Source organism: Sceloporus undulatus, chromosome 4 (assembly GCF_019175285.1).
Source record: "Sceloporus undulatus isolate JIND9_A2432 ecotype Alabama chromosome 4, SceUnd_v1.1, whole genome shotgun sequence".
Lineage (NCBI taxonomy): Eukaryota > Metazoa > Chordata > Lepidosauria > Squamata > Phrynosomatidae > Sceloporus > Sceloporus undulatus.
Window position 1 is genome coordinate 77,086,056 of NC_056525.1, and position 17,964 is coordinate 77,104,019.

The 17,964-nt window shown below is 41.0% G+C and overlaps 1 protein-coding gene across 2 annotated transcripts in view; it reads right to left on the reverse strand.

Annotated features, from left to right (window-relative positions):
* MKNK1 (MAPK interacting serine/threonine kinase 1) overlaps positions 1 to 15,851 on the reverse strand; it is a 52,640-nt gene extending 36,789 nt beyond the window's left edge. Inside the window, exons 1-4 of one of the 2 annotated variants that reach the window (XM_042464645.1) lie at positions 15,776 to 15,836; positions 15,291 to 15,445; positions 8,628 to 8,690; positions 1,253 to 1,349 (exon numbers count right to left, since the gene is read on the reverse strand). In XM_042464645.1, coding sequence (XP_042320579.1) covers positions 1,253 to 1,349; positions 8,628 to 8,690 — 160 coding nt within the window. In that variant the 5' untranslated portion in view covers positions 15,291 to 15,445; positions 15,776 to 15,836. Of the gene's footprint in view, positions 1 to 1,252; positions 1,350 to 8,627; positions 8,691 to 15,290; positions 15,446 to 15,775 lie in introns of both variants that reach the window. The other variant, XM_042464643.1, reaches the window with a different exon arrangement.
* Between the last annotated feature and the right edge of the window lie 2,113 nt (positions 15,852 to 17,964).

The following is a 17,964-nucleotide window of genomic DNA, read 5'->3' on the forward strand; positions in this document are numbered from 1 at the left end:
TATACTGTCTCAAACTACTGCACAACATAAAATCTTGGGATTAGACAAAAGAAGAAGAGGGTCTCTGAACTTATCAAACTGAAAATTAGCAAACACAGAAGCCCTGATGAGGTTGTCATCCATGTACTAAGTTACGTTTGCACAACATAAGAAACCAGTTGCTTTTTAGTTACAAGCAGTGTGTCCATGTACACTTTCCTATCACTCTCACTTGAAGAGACAACAGTTAAAGAAACCACAGAGTTGTCCCATAGTTTGCTTCTTCTGCCATCCACATATTTGTTATTTCTCTTCTTTGCCTATTTCTTTCCCAACAAACCACACAAAGAATCCAGGGGTTGCTTTAAGTTTGCCAATCTCTTGTGTTTAAGTGACATTTCAGTAACTAAATTTCAAGATGACTTCTCTCTTCCAATTTGTACTAAAAACTAAATAGCTGCTTCTTTATGGAAACACCTCCTTAGCATCCCATCTAAGTATAACAATTGCAAGCTGCAGAAGAATACAGTGTGAACAAAGTTTTTAAATTTGGTCCTTCCTCAAAACTGATGACCTCAGAACTTGTCCCTTTCTGAAGCCCTTTTATTTATTTTCTGTTAATGTCACATTTCCCCTAAGGCAGCTCACAAGATTTAAAAGCAGTACAGCTTTAAAAACAGAACTAAAACATCACAGCAATATAACAAATTAAAAGTACAACATTATTAAAAGCACACTAACCTAAAAATATAAAACCATTTTAGTACTGGTGTCTTGTAATTTAATAAGAAAAGACCTATCTGAGATGACCTTTCCCTGTCACAAGAGGTAGATCTCTCAAGTGTTAAAAACAATATACTAGTGAGAAGCTGTTCTCATTTAAGAATGTAAATAAAAGAGTGCTGTTGGAACTGACTAATATTTACACTTAATTAACTGGTTAAAATAAATGATGTGGAATTAAGAGTTCAGATGTCCAGGGAAAATAGTGCCTAACTGGGGAGGTAAAAGGATATTATGAGGCTGAAAATCCAAAGTGAGTTATGGTTTAATTGCTAATGCTAAGACAAATAAACTAGCATAATAAAATTAGTTTATAGTCTTATCCACAGTGATAGGCACTCTATGGTGACCATACCAACAGATGCCATGTTCCCTTGACCTCCCCCACAATAGGAAACCGTGCATAATCTTGTCCCTTTGAATGTTTTACAGACAAGTGCACCACAAGAAATACATGCAAACATAACAGACCAAACCTCAAAGCAGGTACCTGATTTATGTTGGATTGAGTTCACTGAAAAGAGAGCTGGGGTATCCTGGCAACACGCTTCACTCACAAACTGGCTTGATGAAGGATTACTTTGAGACTGAAAGTAAAAAAAAATCTTATTTAGTTTTGCAGGCTACCACATAGAGAACACCCACTGTTCCCTACACAGGGAGATACAGCAAAAAGACAAATCCCATGGCAGCTTACTCATTAACAAACACAGAAACAAAAAAGAACTCTTATTTCCTTATTTCCAGCTATACCCACACATTTTCCACACATAAACAAACAGGTATACATTAAGCAGGCTCACAACAGAGCTCCACTCACTTCCCTTCTACTATATTTTCCCACATTGTTTCTTGTAGGCTGTAAGCTCCTTGGGAACAGGTAAGCACCTGCCAGTTGGGCCACAAAACTCTGTATACAGCGCCATACACAATAATGGCACTCACTGTGTGTGTGTGTGTGTGTGTGTGTGTGTATGTTTAAGTCGCCTTTAGATTTATGTTGACACCAAGAAGTTCATAGGGTTTTCTTAGGCAAGGAAGATTTACAGCTGGTTTTGACTGTTCCTTCCTCTAAAATATAGCCTACAGCTTCTGGTAGTGTCCCATCCAAATTCTTGCCAAGGCTGGCCCTGATTAGTTTCCAAGATCAGATGGGACCTGATGCCTTAGGGTATTTAGGCCCTCTATGCACAGAACAGTAAAATAAATGCATAAGGCAACAGAATACATGAATAGGGTTTATGCTTTTTGAACATCCAAGTTCTAGTCCTTGCTTTTTCAACAAACTCAGTAGAGCCACATTCTCCAAAGTAGCATTCTCAGAGGAAGGGACAGATTGAAGATAGGAACGTTTAATTAGCTTGGAAGACAAACTCCTACCAGTCCAGCAAAAAAGATCATCTTTATTTCACCAAGACTGTACTGTATATTCTAAATAGCAAGTGGTGGGTAATGATTATATTGGCAGGGAGAGGCTCACAGTATCCCAAGCACAGTATTGCTTAGAATATTGTGATTGTATTGGCAAGGAGAGGCTCGCAGTATCCTAAGCACAGAAAGCAGCTTATCTTGGCTAAGAAAGCATAGTATTCAGAGTAGTATACCTCTTAACTCTCTTTCCTTCTCTCAACTATCTATGGTCTTGTGTTATTTTTTAATTAACTTCTACATCAACTGACTCTGATCTGTTTCGGAAATGCTTTTTTCCCTCAGCAGAAAAATTTCAGCCAATCATACTTCACGCATGTGCAGATGTGGCTCACAAGACATTTCTGTGTGTATGCACATCTTGATTCCATGAGAGCTGAAGCACGTGTTGTAATATACTATAGCCCAAAGAATTTACATCTTCCTAAAGCAGCAGCTCACCTGCCTCCAAAAATATATCTGAATTGCTATGGCAAAGGACTATTAAAATATGAGGAACTTGCTAATGTATTTCCCAGTAGTCAGACAGAAGGACTTTAGTGTCCTGCATTGAGAGAGGCCTTCCCTCTTAGCCAAATAAGCAGCAACACATTAGGAAGAACAGTAAAACTGGAAGAATGACATCATTTACACACATCTGTTTGACTTATGCAGCTTGCAGAACTGAGCTTTTTTATTTTGGAAAGTTCTGAGTTATGTTGGTGCAGAATACGCTGACAAATAGAAAAAGTAGAGCATACACCCAGTAAAAAGAGCCTATGCAGTCAAACAGGTATCTCCATGGGCTGTGCAGAGCTCAGCAAGTGACACAGGACAGTCGTTTCAAACATAAGCTATAGATAAAGAAAGCTGACTAGAACAAAGGGCTTACTTAATCTAGCATTCTAGTAAAAACCATACTCATTCTCCATACGTCAGTGCACAATATAACTGCCAACACTTTCAGAAAAGGACAGCCCATGTGTACTTGCCTCTAGAAAGCCCATGATTTAGCAAATTTCACTCCATCCTCACAGTGCTACTTAGCATATCAGCTTTTCACAGGTATGGAAGTGCTTGGAGCCAGGGAGAAATAATTACAGAGCCATGAAATGCAAGCTGACCTCCCTCCAGACTGAATTTTTATTTGGGTAAGAGAAGTGGCCTATGCAGAAAAAGCGCAAGAGGGACTCATTAAGGAGAGTTTCTCCCTACTGACATCAGTGTGACAAACACATTTGTTGCATTCCAGCCTTATAAAAAGAATAAAATAGCATGGTTTCATCTAAGGCGCGTTACAGACCGCCCCTTAGGCGCACCTTTCCCCGCCGGATCGGGGCCTCAGCGGTTAGAGCGGCAGCCGCTGAGGCCCCGATCCGCCACTTTCTGGGCTGCGGGGAAGTAGCAAAAGGCGGCGGGGAGAAGGAGAAAGGGACCATTTGGCCCCTTTCTCCTTTGGTCCACTGGGCGCAGCCGTCTGAAGACTGCGCCCAGCGGACCAAACCAGGAAGGAGCTCCGAAACGGAGCTCCTTCCGGGGTCGCGGAAAGGGCGCCCTAGGCGCCCTGCCGCGACCCCAATACGTCACAACCGCGCCGCCTCATTTGGAGGCAGTGCGGCCGTGATGTATCGATGGCGGCGGCCGTGTGGAATGGCCACTGCCATTTTGTGTGCACGCAGTGCGCACTAGGGTTAGGGCGGTGTGGAAGCACCGCCCCGTCTTAACCCTAGTACGCGCTCTGTGCGTACTTTTAAGCCCGTCTGTAACGGGCCTAAGTCTACCATCTGGTTTTTAACAACCAGGTACTACAGAAACACCACCATCACCATAATTGCTACTGACTGCCTCTCCCCACACAACTTACCCAAATCTACAGGTCTTTTGGCAACAGTCACTACAGATAGTTGTAGGTCATGCACGTGTACTTTATATTTCATCCTTATAAAACCTACCTGCCAGCTGTACCCATTCCTTGAGTCCAATACTGGGGCCAGTTATAAGAAGCATGTAACTCTTTGTTAAAACAGCTTCACTGGCTACCAGTGCATTTCCAGCAACAATTCAAAGTGCTGATCATGACCTAAACAGCTCTAAATAGCTTGAGTCCAGACTATCTGAAAGACTGCACCTCTCCATACAAACCAGGATGAATCCTAAGATCTACAAGGGGAGGCGTCCTCCCAGCCCTGCCATCTTCACAAGCTCTCTTGGTGAGGACATGAAAGAAAGCCTTCTCAGTGGCTGCTCCCACCCTCTGGAACTCCTTGCCACAAGAGGCTAGACTGGCCTCCTTTTTCCTCTGCTTCCATCGACAGGCAAAGACTTTTCTCTTTAGGTAAGCTTTTAATGAATAAGTGCTTGCAGGGAGGCTTCTTATGCAAGTAGAAGGTGCTTTATTTTTTAATGTTTTTGTATGCTTTTTAAATTATTCTATATTTTTAACATGTTATTTCAATGTGATGATTTTAATTGTGTTTTAAAATTGCATTGTTTTTGACTTATTCTTTTGTGAGCTGCCTTGTATCCTAAACCAGGAGAAAGGCCACATATAAATAAAATAAATAAACAATATTTCATTTTCATGAACCACTTTTCTTCATACATTAGGCTCAGGGTAGTTTTTGTTCAGCCATGTCATCTATCTGGTGCCTTCCAGATGTTTTGGACTAGAATAATTATTGGCAACTGGCTATGCTAGCTGGGACTGATGGTGCAGCAGCCCAAAACAAATCTACTGCAGTGGTTCCCAAATGGTGGGATGGAACCCCCAGGGGATGTGTGAGAGGTGCTCAAAGGGGAGCATCAGACTTGGAGGCTCTCTATCCCTCCACCTCTTCCTAAACCTTTTATGTGTAAAATGTACACATGTGTTGAGTTAAATAATGAATTGACTTAAATAAAACTATTCTAATTTGAACAATGTTATTTGCTTATAAGAAGTTAAAATATGAATATATGTGAATGGGTAAATGAAAATATGAACACTAAATTTTTTTTTATTCATATACTACATGGGTGTGTGTGTGTGTGAAACATCTGTATGTAGCTATAAAGGGGGGTCCCAAGAGAAAATAAACTGATCTAGTGGGCAGCAGACTGGGAAAGGCTTTTATTTTATAGCAATGACTTATCTTGCAGATTAGTCAATGAAAGTTCCAAGCTGACAAAAAGGAGACCCAGCCTGTTTCCCATCCCACATAAACCTCTACAGTTCAGAGAGATGACTAATTTAAACCTTTACTGTATAAAAGAGGTTCTTGTTTACTAAGAGCAACCAAATCCATTGGTATTAGCTGTCCATTGTTTTTGTTTTTGTTCATCCTACTTTGGAAAGGGGGTTGTTTTGTTTTATAAGTTATGGATGTCTGCACTTACATCCCTCTCTGTGTGTGTTTATTGAAAAGTCACTCCAACGCTGTTTTCTGCAGTGGAAACTGATGCATACATTTAATAAAGAATGATATACTGTATTTCTACAACACACATATCCCTCTTCAGCACTGAAATACGCTTGCTTTTTTTAAATGAAACACAGGAATAAAGGACAAACCACTGGGGCTCAATCCTTTAGCAATACTCTCCTTTCCACTGCCTCACTGTTAACCAGCACATTTCTTAAAAGAGTCCCTCTTGGTGTAATACTGACTGAAAGACTAGCAAAATAGGACAAAGCAACTGAAGGAGAGCAATTCTGAAAAGGGTATTTTTAAGGGAATAGCCCTGCAAATACTTGAAATGTGACTGCAACTTGTGCATTATGCAACTGGTAAAAAGGACTTACTGTATTCTCAAGATGGGTGCCTTTCATTTATACTACATTTCCTGTCAATTTGTTCTATTTTTCTAATCCATAGTTACAGAGGGACATAAAGCATACAGGATGGAGGAGGAGAAAAGAGTATGTTTCCTCCTAACAAAACACTTTTTAAGTCCATATGCTTACTTTCTAAGAAGTAGAAACTTGCCAAAATGAAACTCAATGCTCCTTCTGGGAATATGAGAGTCACCCACACAGGGCTGACCCTGCCTTCCTACGTGAGTCCACGCTACATAATACATATGCACTGTTTTTCTTTTCTTTTTTGACCCGTTTGCACAGTTTTAATGCTTCTCGCTTCTGCCATTTCACTCCTTTAAATGAAATCACACACATATTCAATGCATATCATAATCTGCCCATCTCATTCAGGTGTTTGTGTAGTGCACGGCACCTATACATTCATTGGTTCACATTGGTTGCTTTTACTCTGCTTCCTGGTGTGTGTGTGTGTGTTTGTTTTGCTGTAACTGTGAATTTGTGGCATACTGGAAATTCACCGCGACAGTACAACCACACAATTATGGCCAACCAATTTTTTTAAAAAAAATATCAGGAATGGAGTAAAAGCTATAATGTTCCTGTACATCATTACACTCTCTTTGACCAGATACCAGAAGTGGAGGGACACCATTTTGCTTGGGGATAGGGAGGAGGAGAAGAGGAGAACCATGCCCACTCACACATATCACAATTGCAGTGGAATGAAACGACTGCACCAGAAGCAATAGCCAAAGAACAGTGATATGGGATCCATTAATAGGTTTTTCCCATCAATGGAAACAAGTGATCCAGTAATTATGGAAATGCAATGCAACAATGGGAGGGTCACAATGTTGTGTATTAAGGAAAGATGAGACATAGAACTAAGCCAATGCAATCATGCAGTAAACCCATCTTCTGATAAAGCCCTTGGTTCTATCATCATTTTCAAAACAGACATGAAACAGTTGTAAAGAATAACAAAGGTGATTAGAGCTAAGATAAACATGATCGACAAAGAGAAATGGAAGAAGATGTAGCCTTATGTTTCAATTTTATGTACCTCACTCCCTTGTGCTGGTCTATGATTGCAACAAAAGCTTATTCTATTCTAAATGGAAGAAGCTGAATTTGTGTAGCTGGGGGGGGGGGGGGAGGGGACAGTTAAATAGGAACTGAGTAACATTTCTCTGAAACATGCTTGCCTTAAGAAGTACAGGGATACATTTTTATGTCCAAAACTGATGACAAGAAATAATGAGGTCAAATTGGAGTGAGAAACATAGACAGAACATTAGGAACAACTTTCAAGCTGAAACGTTAAACATTATCCCATTATTTTATTTACTAGATTTACAGCTTACCTTTCAGACACACCTCTCTCAGAAGTGTACAGTCGGCCCTTCTTATACACGGATTTTTTTATACACAGATTCAAGCATACACGGTTTGAAAATGTCCCAAAAAGTATAAATTTACCTTGATTTTTCATTTTTTATAAGGGACAACATTTTGCTATGTCATTATATTTAATGGGACTTGAGCATATATGGATTTTGTTATACATGGGGGATCTTGGAGCCAAACCCCAGCGTATAACAAGGGTCCACTGTATAACTTTTTTTTTTTTTTTTTTTACAAATCATGGTGGATTTTTCTTTACTGGGAAAAAAAACAACAACCAAGGAGTGTAGTGGAGAGAGGGCAAAATGAGAACACTGGGCCCAAATAGACAGGCCAAAATAAAGCTGCTTCGAGTCACTTTAGAGGTATGCTATTTAAATGACACATGTATCTGAAGAGGCTAAAAGCTGAGCAAAAACTGCACTCCAATCCTTAGGACTGGAGCATGGCTTTGGCACAGCTTCTGGCCTCTTAGGACACATGCAGCATTTAAATAGCATACCTCCAAAGTGACTCAAAGTAGCTTTATTTTGGCCTGTCCAGGCCCATTGTTTCCCCCATAGGAATTCTGCCCCCCCCCCTCCCCATGAAATTTTCCTTTGGTCTCAAAATTTCTAGCATTGTAGAAACTTAAAACTTCAGTTGAACATTTAGAAATACAGTTTAGGCATCCAGAGGAAAAGAAATTGCAAGGACACCAAAGGGATGCAAATACAGCAGATGTAAGAGTTCTAGGTATTATCAAGTTTCAATGTCTCACCCTGTGCAGTACTAAACAGGTGGGAGCTGCAGGAAAATTTCATTTAGGTGCAAATTTTTAATTTTGAGGGACAATGCCCTCAGTTTGCCTTGGTTAGCTATACCTAATTTGCCCTCTCCTAGATTTTTTGTGCTGGCCAAAGTTGATTCAATGTGCAGGGCAGGACCCATCAGAGGAGATGTCTGCTCCAAGAGTAGGAAGGAGGGCAAAAACAGCTTTGTTTGGGATCTCTGCTTTTAGACATCAATAATGTTCCAATTCAATAACAATAATCAACAGCAACAAAGATATTCTTTTCAACCTCTAGGGACTTTTTAAAAGGATGAAACAGAACTAGGCATTTAATGAGACAAGCCTCTCAACATTAACTTATAACTGCATGTTTGTAAAACAATAAATGATGTGGGGGCATGAATATAGCAAGATACATAAATGAAGAATAGCAGACAGCTCATGAACACAAAACAAGTTATTTGGCGGTTCCTTCTATTTTACCTTAATGGAACAAGGGAAGCTCTTCAGTTCTGAAATTGCACTGTGACTGATTGCATTAGACATCTGGAAAGGATGAAAGAAAAATTAGCCACCCGCTCTTAAAAGAGGCAGAATACAGCTGAGATTCTCAGAATTTTTTATGTTCAGTAGATGGAATACATAAGATTTGGAAGTCATTCCAAAAAAACAAACAAACAAGCAAACCCTGAAGCTATTTTAGAAAAGCAGTCATCAGGTATTTTCCTTTTCATGTGCAAATTACAGAAATGAACTTCTTATAAGAATCACTAGAACATTTGTATGAAGATACATTTGGGAATAATTTGAAATATTACAGTACGTGGATTTAACATAATGTCAGAAACAGGTGATCCCCCCATACAGACTTAGCAAGCAAACAAGACAGAAGTAGCCTAATTCATAACAGATAAAGAAGAGTTTAGACTACAGCTCCCAGAATCTTCAGGCCAGTATGTCCCCTGTTCATAATAGATGAGAGATTCAGGCAGATAATAACTATTACTACTACTACTACTACTAATTCCAAGTTCTACATTAAGGTTTGTTGTTATTGTTGTGTGCTTTCAAGTTATTTTATTTCTTTAAAAATGTATACTCTGCCTTTCCATAGCAATGACACACTGTGAATAAGGCATCTTATAAAGAAGAAGAACATTTAAAAAAACAACAACAAAGCAAAACATTTTTGGTGTAATTAAAAAAAACATTTTGCTAGTAATAGTTAGTAACAGTGAACACTATTTGTCATTAAAATACTTTCCTGTTTGTGAAGCCAATGTTTTTATTATTTGGACATAACATCTAGATAGTAAATCACAGACGTACTTTCTCCAAATAATACATCCCAGACATATTTTCCATTCATTACACCAAGATGTGATCAAGACAAAGAATATCAAATATTATACTACTGTGTGTGTCTGCAGAAGGAAAATAATTCTTCAGTCAGTGCAAAGCTATACAATGTAAGTTTTTTATGTTTAAGTATATTCCACTAGGTCATATGATTGCAACTTTATCTGATAAAAAAGGTGTGTGTGTGTGTGCATGTGTGGGTGCCTTCATGTTGCCTGATGACTTATGGAGACTTCCTGAATTTCATAGGATTTTCTTGGGCAAGGAATATCCAGAGGTGGCTTGCCATTGCCTTCACTGAGAGATAGCCTAAAGTATTTAATATTCTTTAGCAATCCTGCTTCCAACTACCAACAGGTTAGACCCTGCTTGCCTTACAAGATGGGTTGGGATCTGATGCCTTCAGGGTATTTGTAGCTTTGATTTTAAAAAAATGTTGGCCCAAATAAAGTATCTAATATAGAACCAGAAAAATGGCACATCATTTGTAGACAACGAAATGTCATAAGGGAGGAGCAAATTTGTCTATTTCAGAGGTAGATATGCTATATGACACAATATGCAAATCTGTCTAATGTCCTCCTGATATGGTTAGGCTGCAACCTCACCACACTGTTTGAGGAAGGTGGCAGTTGCACATATCTGGAGGTCACCAGGTTAAGGAAGTTTTATCTAAACAGAAGACATGTGTACATTTGCAGCTGCTAACCATGCTGGCAAAATCAGACATCCATGTATTACTGTATGTATTTGAATTACTGTAAAGCATTCTACTTGTAGTTGCCTTTGAAAAGTGCTCAGAAACTTCACTTGGCCCAAAGAGCTGCAGCCAGGTTGTTAACTGGAGACCATAAGAGTGTTGAGATTGTCCAGAGAGGCCCTTCTCTCTGTCCCACCACCCTCTCAGGCTTGTTTGGTGGGAATAAGAAAGAGGGCCTTCTCAGTGGCTGCTCCCAAGCTATGGAACTCCCTCCCTACAGAAGCCAGGGTGGCTCCATCCCAGCTATCCTTTCGGCGGCAGATAAAGACATTCTTATGCTGTCAGACCTTTTCAAGCTGATATGGGTTGGGATTTAAATGCTATGCATTTTAAATTTTAATGTTTGTATTTTTAACACGTTAAATTTTGATTTATAGATGTTGAAACTTTTAAAATTGTTTAATTGTTTTTAAATTTTTATATTTATACATTTTAATATTGTTGATTAATGTTTTTAAATTGTATTGTTTTTGCATTTGCTGTTAGCCACTTTGAGTCCCTATGTAGTAAGAAAGGCAGGATATAAGAAACTAAAATATAATAATAATAGGTAATACACCTCTGAACAATTGCTGAAGACAGTCAAGAAAAACCAGCACATTTGTGTCTTCCTGGTAAGTTTCCAGAAGCAACAGAGCGGTGGACTAGCTAGACTGCAGAAAGGCAATTATTAACTATATCCTTAATTTCACTACAGCCAGCTCCTAAAGCCCAGTTGTGTCACCTGTTTTAGCTCCTATGTGTTTCCACTATTCCAGAGAAACTAGTAAGATAAACATAGGTTATACAGTGTACCTTGCAAACATCACAGTTTGGGAAACTCTGGCCTGCTAAATGTTTGGACTTCAGCAGCAACCCTAGACAACATAGCTAATAGTACAGTGGACACTTGTTATACGCTGGGGTTTGGTTCCAAGATCCCCCGTGTATAACAAAATCCGCAGATGCTCAAGTCCCATTAAATATAATAACATAGCAAAATGGTGTCCCTTATAAAAAATGGAAAATCAAGGTTTGATATTTGAAAGTTATACTTTTTTTGAACATTTTCAACCCGTGGATGCTTGAATCTGAGTATTAAAAATTCGTGTATAAGAAGGACCAACTGTAAGTTAAAGTTTGGGTATTCTTGTGCAAACATCCAGAGGGCTACAGGTTCCTTTTCTTGGCTTACATACAGGCCTTAACATATTCCTGCAGAGGCCTACATACCCTAAAGGCATCAGATCCTGATCTTCGAAGCTAAGCAGGGTCAGCCCTGGTTAGTACTTGGATGGGACACCACCAATGAATACCAAGTGCTGTAGGCTAGATTTCAGAGAAAGGAAGCGACAAAACCACCTTAGCGTATTCCTTGCCTAACAAAACCACTTCTGTGTATTTCTTGCCTAAGAAAACCCTATGAAATTCATGGTGTCGCCATAATTCGAAAGGTAATCTGAAGGCAAATACACATACACACAACATATCCCTGTGTTCTTGTTAGACTAAGAGTAGTTAGTGTTCTAAATCTGCAGACTTTCTAGATCTGCAGAACAATTCCTGTAGATCTAAAAGTATGGGCCTATCTGTTAGCCTAGCTGTAATTTTATCTAATTTGTATTTCCCCCCATTATTATTTAGCTTAGTGGTTCATGTGTTGGACTGATGCCTCATGTTAGAATACCTTTTCTAACTGCTATTTCAAGACCCATAGCTATGAGGTATTAATTCTAGGGTGTACCACTTTGGTGTACAGAGGACATGGAGAGAAACTATGTTTACCATCACTAAGCACAAAAATAATAAACGTATTTATTTTATTTTATTTAAAAATCAAAGGGGAATTTAATCCAAGAGTAGGGGTGCCATACAGCCAGCAGGGAAACACATTACATGACCAGACAGAACTAAAAAGACGATAGCGACAATACACAGAACTAAATAAAAAGAGATGAAAGGATGACAGATTCATTTGAGGAAGAGCCATATGAAGATGAACCTTCAATTTCAGAAAGTGGAGTGGAAGCTGCACTCAGAGCACTTGGGAGAAATAAATCACCAAAAACAGAAAGTATACCAATAAAACTGCTTCAGACTGCAGAAATAGAATCTACTCTAGCTCTAACTAAAATCTGTCAACAAATATGGAAAACAAAAAAATGGCCCACAGATTGGAAATACAGTGGAGATTTACTTTACGCAGGGATCCGTTCTGGACCACCACCAAACGTGTATGCTCGAGCCCCATTGAATATAATGGGGCTTGTGCTTGTGGCACGTGTACCATTCATTATTTTGCTGCGCAGCTTCAGCATAAGCTGAAAGCTGCGTATAGTGTGCTTTTGTATGGCGCAGGCGCACTGTACTCAATATACCTTCCAATCTTCAAGAAAGGAGCTACCAGAGATTGTAGTATCCATGGGAGACTGCATTAATTTCCCATGCAAATGAAGTGTTGCTCAAAATTCCACAACAAAGACATTTATCATTTAAGGAGTGAGAAATACTAGCTGTCCAAACTGGGTTCGGGGGCGGCACTGGGGATCATATTGCAAATATACGTTGGATATCCTATGCTGTATAGATTATAGCAAAGCCATTGATTTTATAGATCATGAAAAACTATGGCTCGCTCTTAAAGAAATGGATGTGCAACAGTATTTGTTTATCCCAATGCATAATCTGTACTTGGGACAAAAGGCTACCATTAGGACAGAATACAGAGAAATGGAATGGTTTCCAATTGGGAAATGGATCAGGCAAGGCTATATTTTATCACCTGTCCATTCACTGTATATGCTGAACATATCATAAAAAAAGCGGGATTAGACTTGGAGGAAGGATGTGTGAACACTGGAGGAAAGAACATGAATAATTTAAAGTATGTGATAAAACCATACTGTTAGCAGAAAGAGCAAAGACTTGGAATCATAGCTGAAGAAATTCAACGAAGAAAGTACAAATGCAGGTTTACAGATGAGCATTAAGAAAACAAAAAGAATGACCGCAGATGATTTCCTTGTACACTGAAATAGTTCATGATTTTCCAGACATTGATTCAGTTATTAATCAGAATGGAGACTATAGTCAAGAAATCAAAAGACTAGGACTTGGAAGGGCAGCCATGATGGAACTAGACAACATCCTGAAGTGTAAAGGTATACCACTGACTATTAATTTTGTGGGTTCTTCTTGCTGAGCTGGGGAACCATGCGGTTTGTCCTGTGTAAGGTTGTGAAAGCTGGACAGCGAAGAAAGCTGATAGGAAGAAAATCAACTAATTTGAAATGTGGGTCAGAAGAGTGCTGCAAATATCGCAGACTGCTAAAATGACAAATAAAGGGGTCCCAGAACAAATCAAGCCTGAACTCTCCCTAGAAGCCAAGATGACTAAATTGAGAATGTCCTGCTTTGGCCATATCTTGAGAAGACAGGACTCACTAGAAAATACATGAATGCTTAGTAAGGTAAAAGGCAGGGGGGAAAAAGAGGAAGATAGCATTGATGGACTCAATCCAGGAAGCCATGACCCTGAGTCTGCAAGACCTGAACGGAGCAGATGATAACAGGATGACTTGGAGGTCTCTCCTTCTTGAGGTTGCCATAAGCCAAAACTGACTTGGTAGTTAACAGCTTTCTCCCAGCAAGGGACTCCAAGAAGATTGAAAAAAAAAAAAAATTACAGCTAAAATTGTACTGTATTTACAAAAGTTTAAAAACCATTAAAGAGAGAATTCTATTGGTTTGAGTGTTGGACCATGATTCTGGAGACCAAGCTTTGAGTCATGGGCCAGCTATGTAAACCCACTGGGTGACCTTGGGCAAGTCACACTCTCTCAGCCTCAGAGGAAGGCAAGGGCAAAGCCTGTCTGAAACACCTAGCCAACAAAACCCCAGGACAGGTTCACCTTAGGGATGCCATAAGTGGGAAATGACTTGAAGGCACACAACAACAACAACAGGAGGCTTCTATTTCAACCAAGGACATCTCCCCTTTGCTGCTTATGCCCCCCCCCCAAAGAAAAAATCAGGAAAAGTTCAAGTTCATCTTTATGACAGTTATTGACCAGCAGAGGTAAAAAGGGGATACAGAATAAAAGAAAGTACAGTGGGCCCTTGGTATCCTCCGGGTTTGGTTCCAGGACCCCCCAGTAGCAAAAAAGGCAGGTAAAAACACAGGTTAAAAACAGGATTTAAAATATCCTTTTAAAATCCAGTGTGGTAGGATCAATACTAGCCTACTGCCTTTTCCCATCACACTAAAGAAACTTCACTGCCCACACACACATGTAATAATCTTTATCACCACGTACGCAGAGAGAGATCTTGTAGCACTTTTGAGACTAAGTAAAAGAAAGAAGTTGGCAGCAGGAGCTTTCCTAGACTTCAGTCTTTGGACAAAAGCATCTGAGGAAGTAGACTGAAGTCTAGGAAAGCTCCTGCTGCCAACTACTTTCTTTCAGTCAGTCTCAAAGGTGCTGCCAAGTCTCTCCCTAAGTATAGACTAACACGGCTATAGCTCTGAATCCATCGGCAAGAGGACCAGGATGCTGCTGTCCTCCTTTTGTATTCCCTATTCCCATGTATGGATGTGAGAGCTGGACAGTTAAGAAAGAGGATAGGAAGAAAATCCATTCATCTGAGATGAGGTTCTGGAGAAGAGCGCTGAGGATCCCATGGACAGCCAAAAGGGCAAATAAATGGGTCCTAGAGCAGATCAAGCCGGAAACCTTCCTGGAAGCCAATATGAGTAAGGGCTGTTTGACAGTGGCACACACTCCTTCCTCGGAGAGTGGTGCAATCTCCCTCCTTGGAAGTCTTTAAACAGAGGCTGGATGGCCATCTATTGGGGATGCTTTGATTGAGAGTTCCTGAATGGCAGAATGGGGCTGGGCTGGATGGCCCTTGGGGTCTCTTCCAACTGTAGTAGTCTATGACCAAACTGAGGCTGTCATACTTCAGACACATCATGAGAAGGTAGGATTCAATGGAAAAGAGAATAATGCTGGGGAAAGTGGAGGGAAGTAGGAAGAGAGGAAGGCCACCTGGCAGATGGATGGAGTCTGTGAAGGAAGTCACGGCTTTTATAGGTTGCAGGAACTAAGCAGAGCAGTGGAGGACCGAGGGTCTTGGAGATGTCTCATCCATAGAGTCTCCATGACTCGAGATTGACTCGAAGGCAGTGAACAACCAAGGAAACCTGTCGGCAGTTAGCAAGTTTTAAGCAACACGTGCTTGGGTGCATGTGCAGAGTGCCTTTCTTTCATCCCCCTCCTCCCTCCCATATAGACACAAAAGCTGGCCCTGCAACCAACCCATCTGCTTGGGGACCCCAGTCCCAGCTGGGATGCTGAGGCATCATCCCTTTGAATGCTAGGGCTCTGGGTGCTCCCTCCTTTGCCTGGCTTGACCCACAACCCCCGAGGACTGAGAGGCCCTCCCTCCCAGGACAGAAGGGCGAAGGGTCCCCCTCCTGGGCTGCCCCCCTGCCCCCTCTGAGCCTGCCTTGCTCCCCATCCCTTGCACCCACCTCCAGGGCCTCCTCCGGACTGGAGCCTCCCTCCCCCACTCGGGCCGGGCTTCTGCCCAGTCACTCTGGGGGCGGGGCTACCAGAGGGTTACGTCATGTAGCTCCGCCCCCACAATGGGAGGGTGTGTGTGTTTTTTCCCCTTGCCAAAAATGTAGACAAGCGCATGCTCCAGGAATGCAGCCTCTCTGCTTAATGGAGAAACAGGCTGAGCTTAGAAAAGGTGGCCTGGAGTCCAATACTCAGTGCAGGAATCATCAGAAAGATCCTGGGCTTTGTGTACCTCAAGATAGTGCCTGCGGTTGCTCTTCCCCTTGGCTGCATCTGCACTGCAGAAATCATGCACTTTGACACCGCTTTGACTGTCCTGGCTCCATGTTATGGGATCCTGGGCTTTGGGTACCTCAAGGCAGTACCTGTGGATGCTCTTCCCCTTAGCTGCCTCTGCCCTGCAGAAATTACACTGCTTTAACTGCCCTGGCTCCATAATAATAATAACAACAACAACTTTTATTTATATCCCACCTACTCTGATTAGGATTGAGGCGGTTTACAGTAAAAAGTCTGATACATAAGAAAACAACAATATTCAATAACCCCAAATTCTACCCTCCCTCCTTCCTAAAATAACAAATCATGTATAGATGCTCTTCCCCTCAGCCGCATCTGCACTGCAGAAATCATGCAGTTTGACACAGCTCCATGTTATGGGATCCTGGGCTTTGTACTTTGTTGTGGCCCCAGAGCTCTCTGACAGAGAAGGCTCAGCACCTCACAAAACTACCTGCATCTGAGGAAGGAGGCCGAAGTCTTGGAAAGCTCCTGCTGCCAACTCCTTTCTTTCAGTGACTCTCAAAGGTGCTACAAGACCAAGTACAAAAATGCAGTTCTCCAAATTTATTTGTTTGTTTGTTTAGAGTATTTATAATCCGCTCTTCAGCTAAAAAGCTCTCATGCCCTCAAGTCGATCTCGACTCATGGCGACCCTATGGATGAGACATCTCCAAGACCCTCTGTCCTCCACTGCTCTGCTTAATTCCTGCAATTCCATAAAACCCATGACCTATAGAGTCCATCCATCTGGCATGTGGCCTACCTCTCTTCCTACTTCCCTCCACCTTTCCCAGCATTACTGTCTTTTCCAGTGAGTCCTTCCTTCTCATGATGTGTTCCAAGAACAATCTAAAAAATGACAAGACACAAAAGGAAAAGGGAATGGCAGTGGGGAATTCCCTAGCACTGAGTGAAGGCAGTTAAAGCAGTCTCAAAGTGGATTATTTCTGCAGTGCATTTGGGATCTCAGTCGGCAAAGGTGCTCTTGCAGCACCTTTGAGATGAGCTGAAAGCTAGACTTGAGCCTAACTCCTCATATGCAAAGCCAATAACTTCCCAAATCCGCCAAACTGTGATACCCTGATTGGACCAACCGAAATGCACAATATATGTTGCAAGCTTTCGATGCTCCACTGGTTTCTTCATCAGGCAAGGTGTTAAAAACCATAGAGGAGGAAAAATATGGAAAGTGTTAGTCCTAGTCCTGCATTTTTGCTGTTTTTGTTCTCGGTTCTGATGGTATTGAGGGGTATTTCTTGCAGGCTGGCACCTCCTGTTTCTGGCCATGTGGCAACTGGGAGATTCTCAAAATCCAGGAAATTTAACATCAGTTTGCAACAGAAAAAGGTACTTCCTTTGCAATCCAATATGTATGATCCTTTGTGAGGCCACAAGCCTCTTTGCAGGCAGAAAAGGTAGCAAAATTTCTCAAGAAACCATCACACTTTTGCATCAGGAAAACTTTTGGTGGTGTTGATGTAAAACATTTGGTGGAGTAGAAAGCCCAGGGACAGACCTATACTGTATAGCAGTCAAGGTGACCAGGCATCCTCCTTTTCCATCTCACAGACCATGGCTGCATCCGCACTGCAGAAATGATCTGGTTTGACACCACTTTAACTGCCATGGCTCAATGCAATGGAATTCTAGGAAATGTAATTTGTTGCAGCACCAGAGCATGGCATGGCAGTTAAACTGGTCTCAAACTGGATTATTTCTGCTGTGCATATACAGCTAAAATCTCCCAATACTTATTGATTGATTGATTACCTAACTTAATAAATGGGACCAACTTTGACTTCATTATGCCCATAATGATTTCAGATCATAGTACACACTCAAATGTACCTATTGTCAT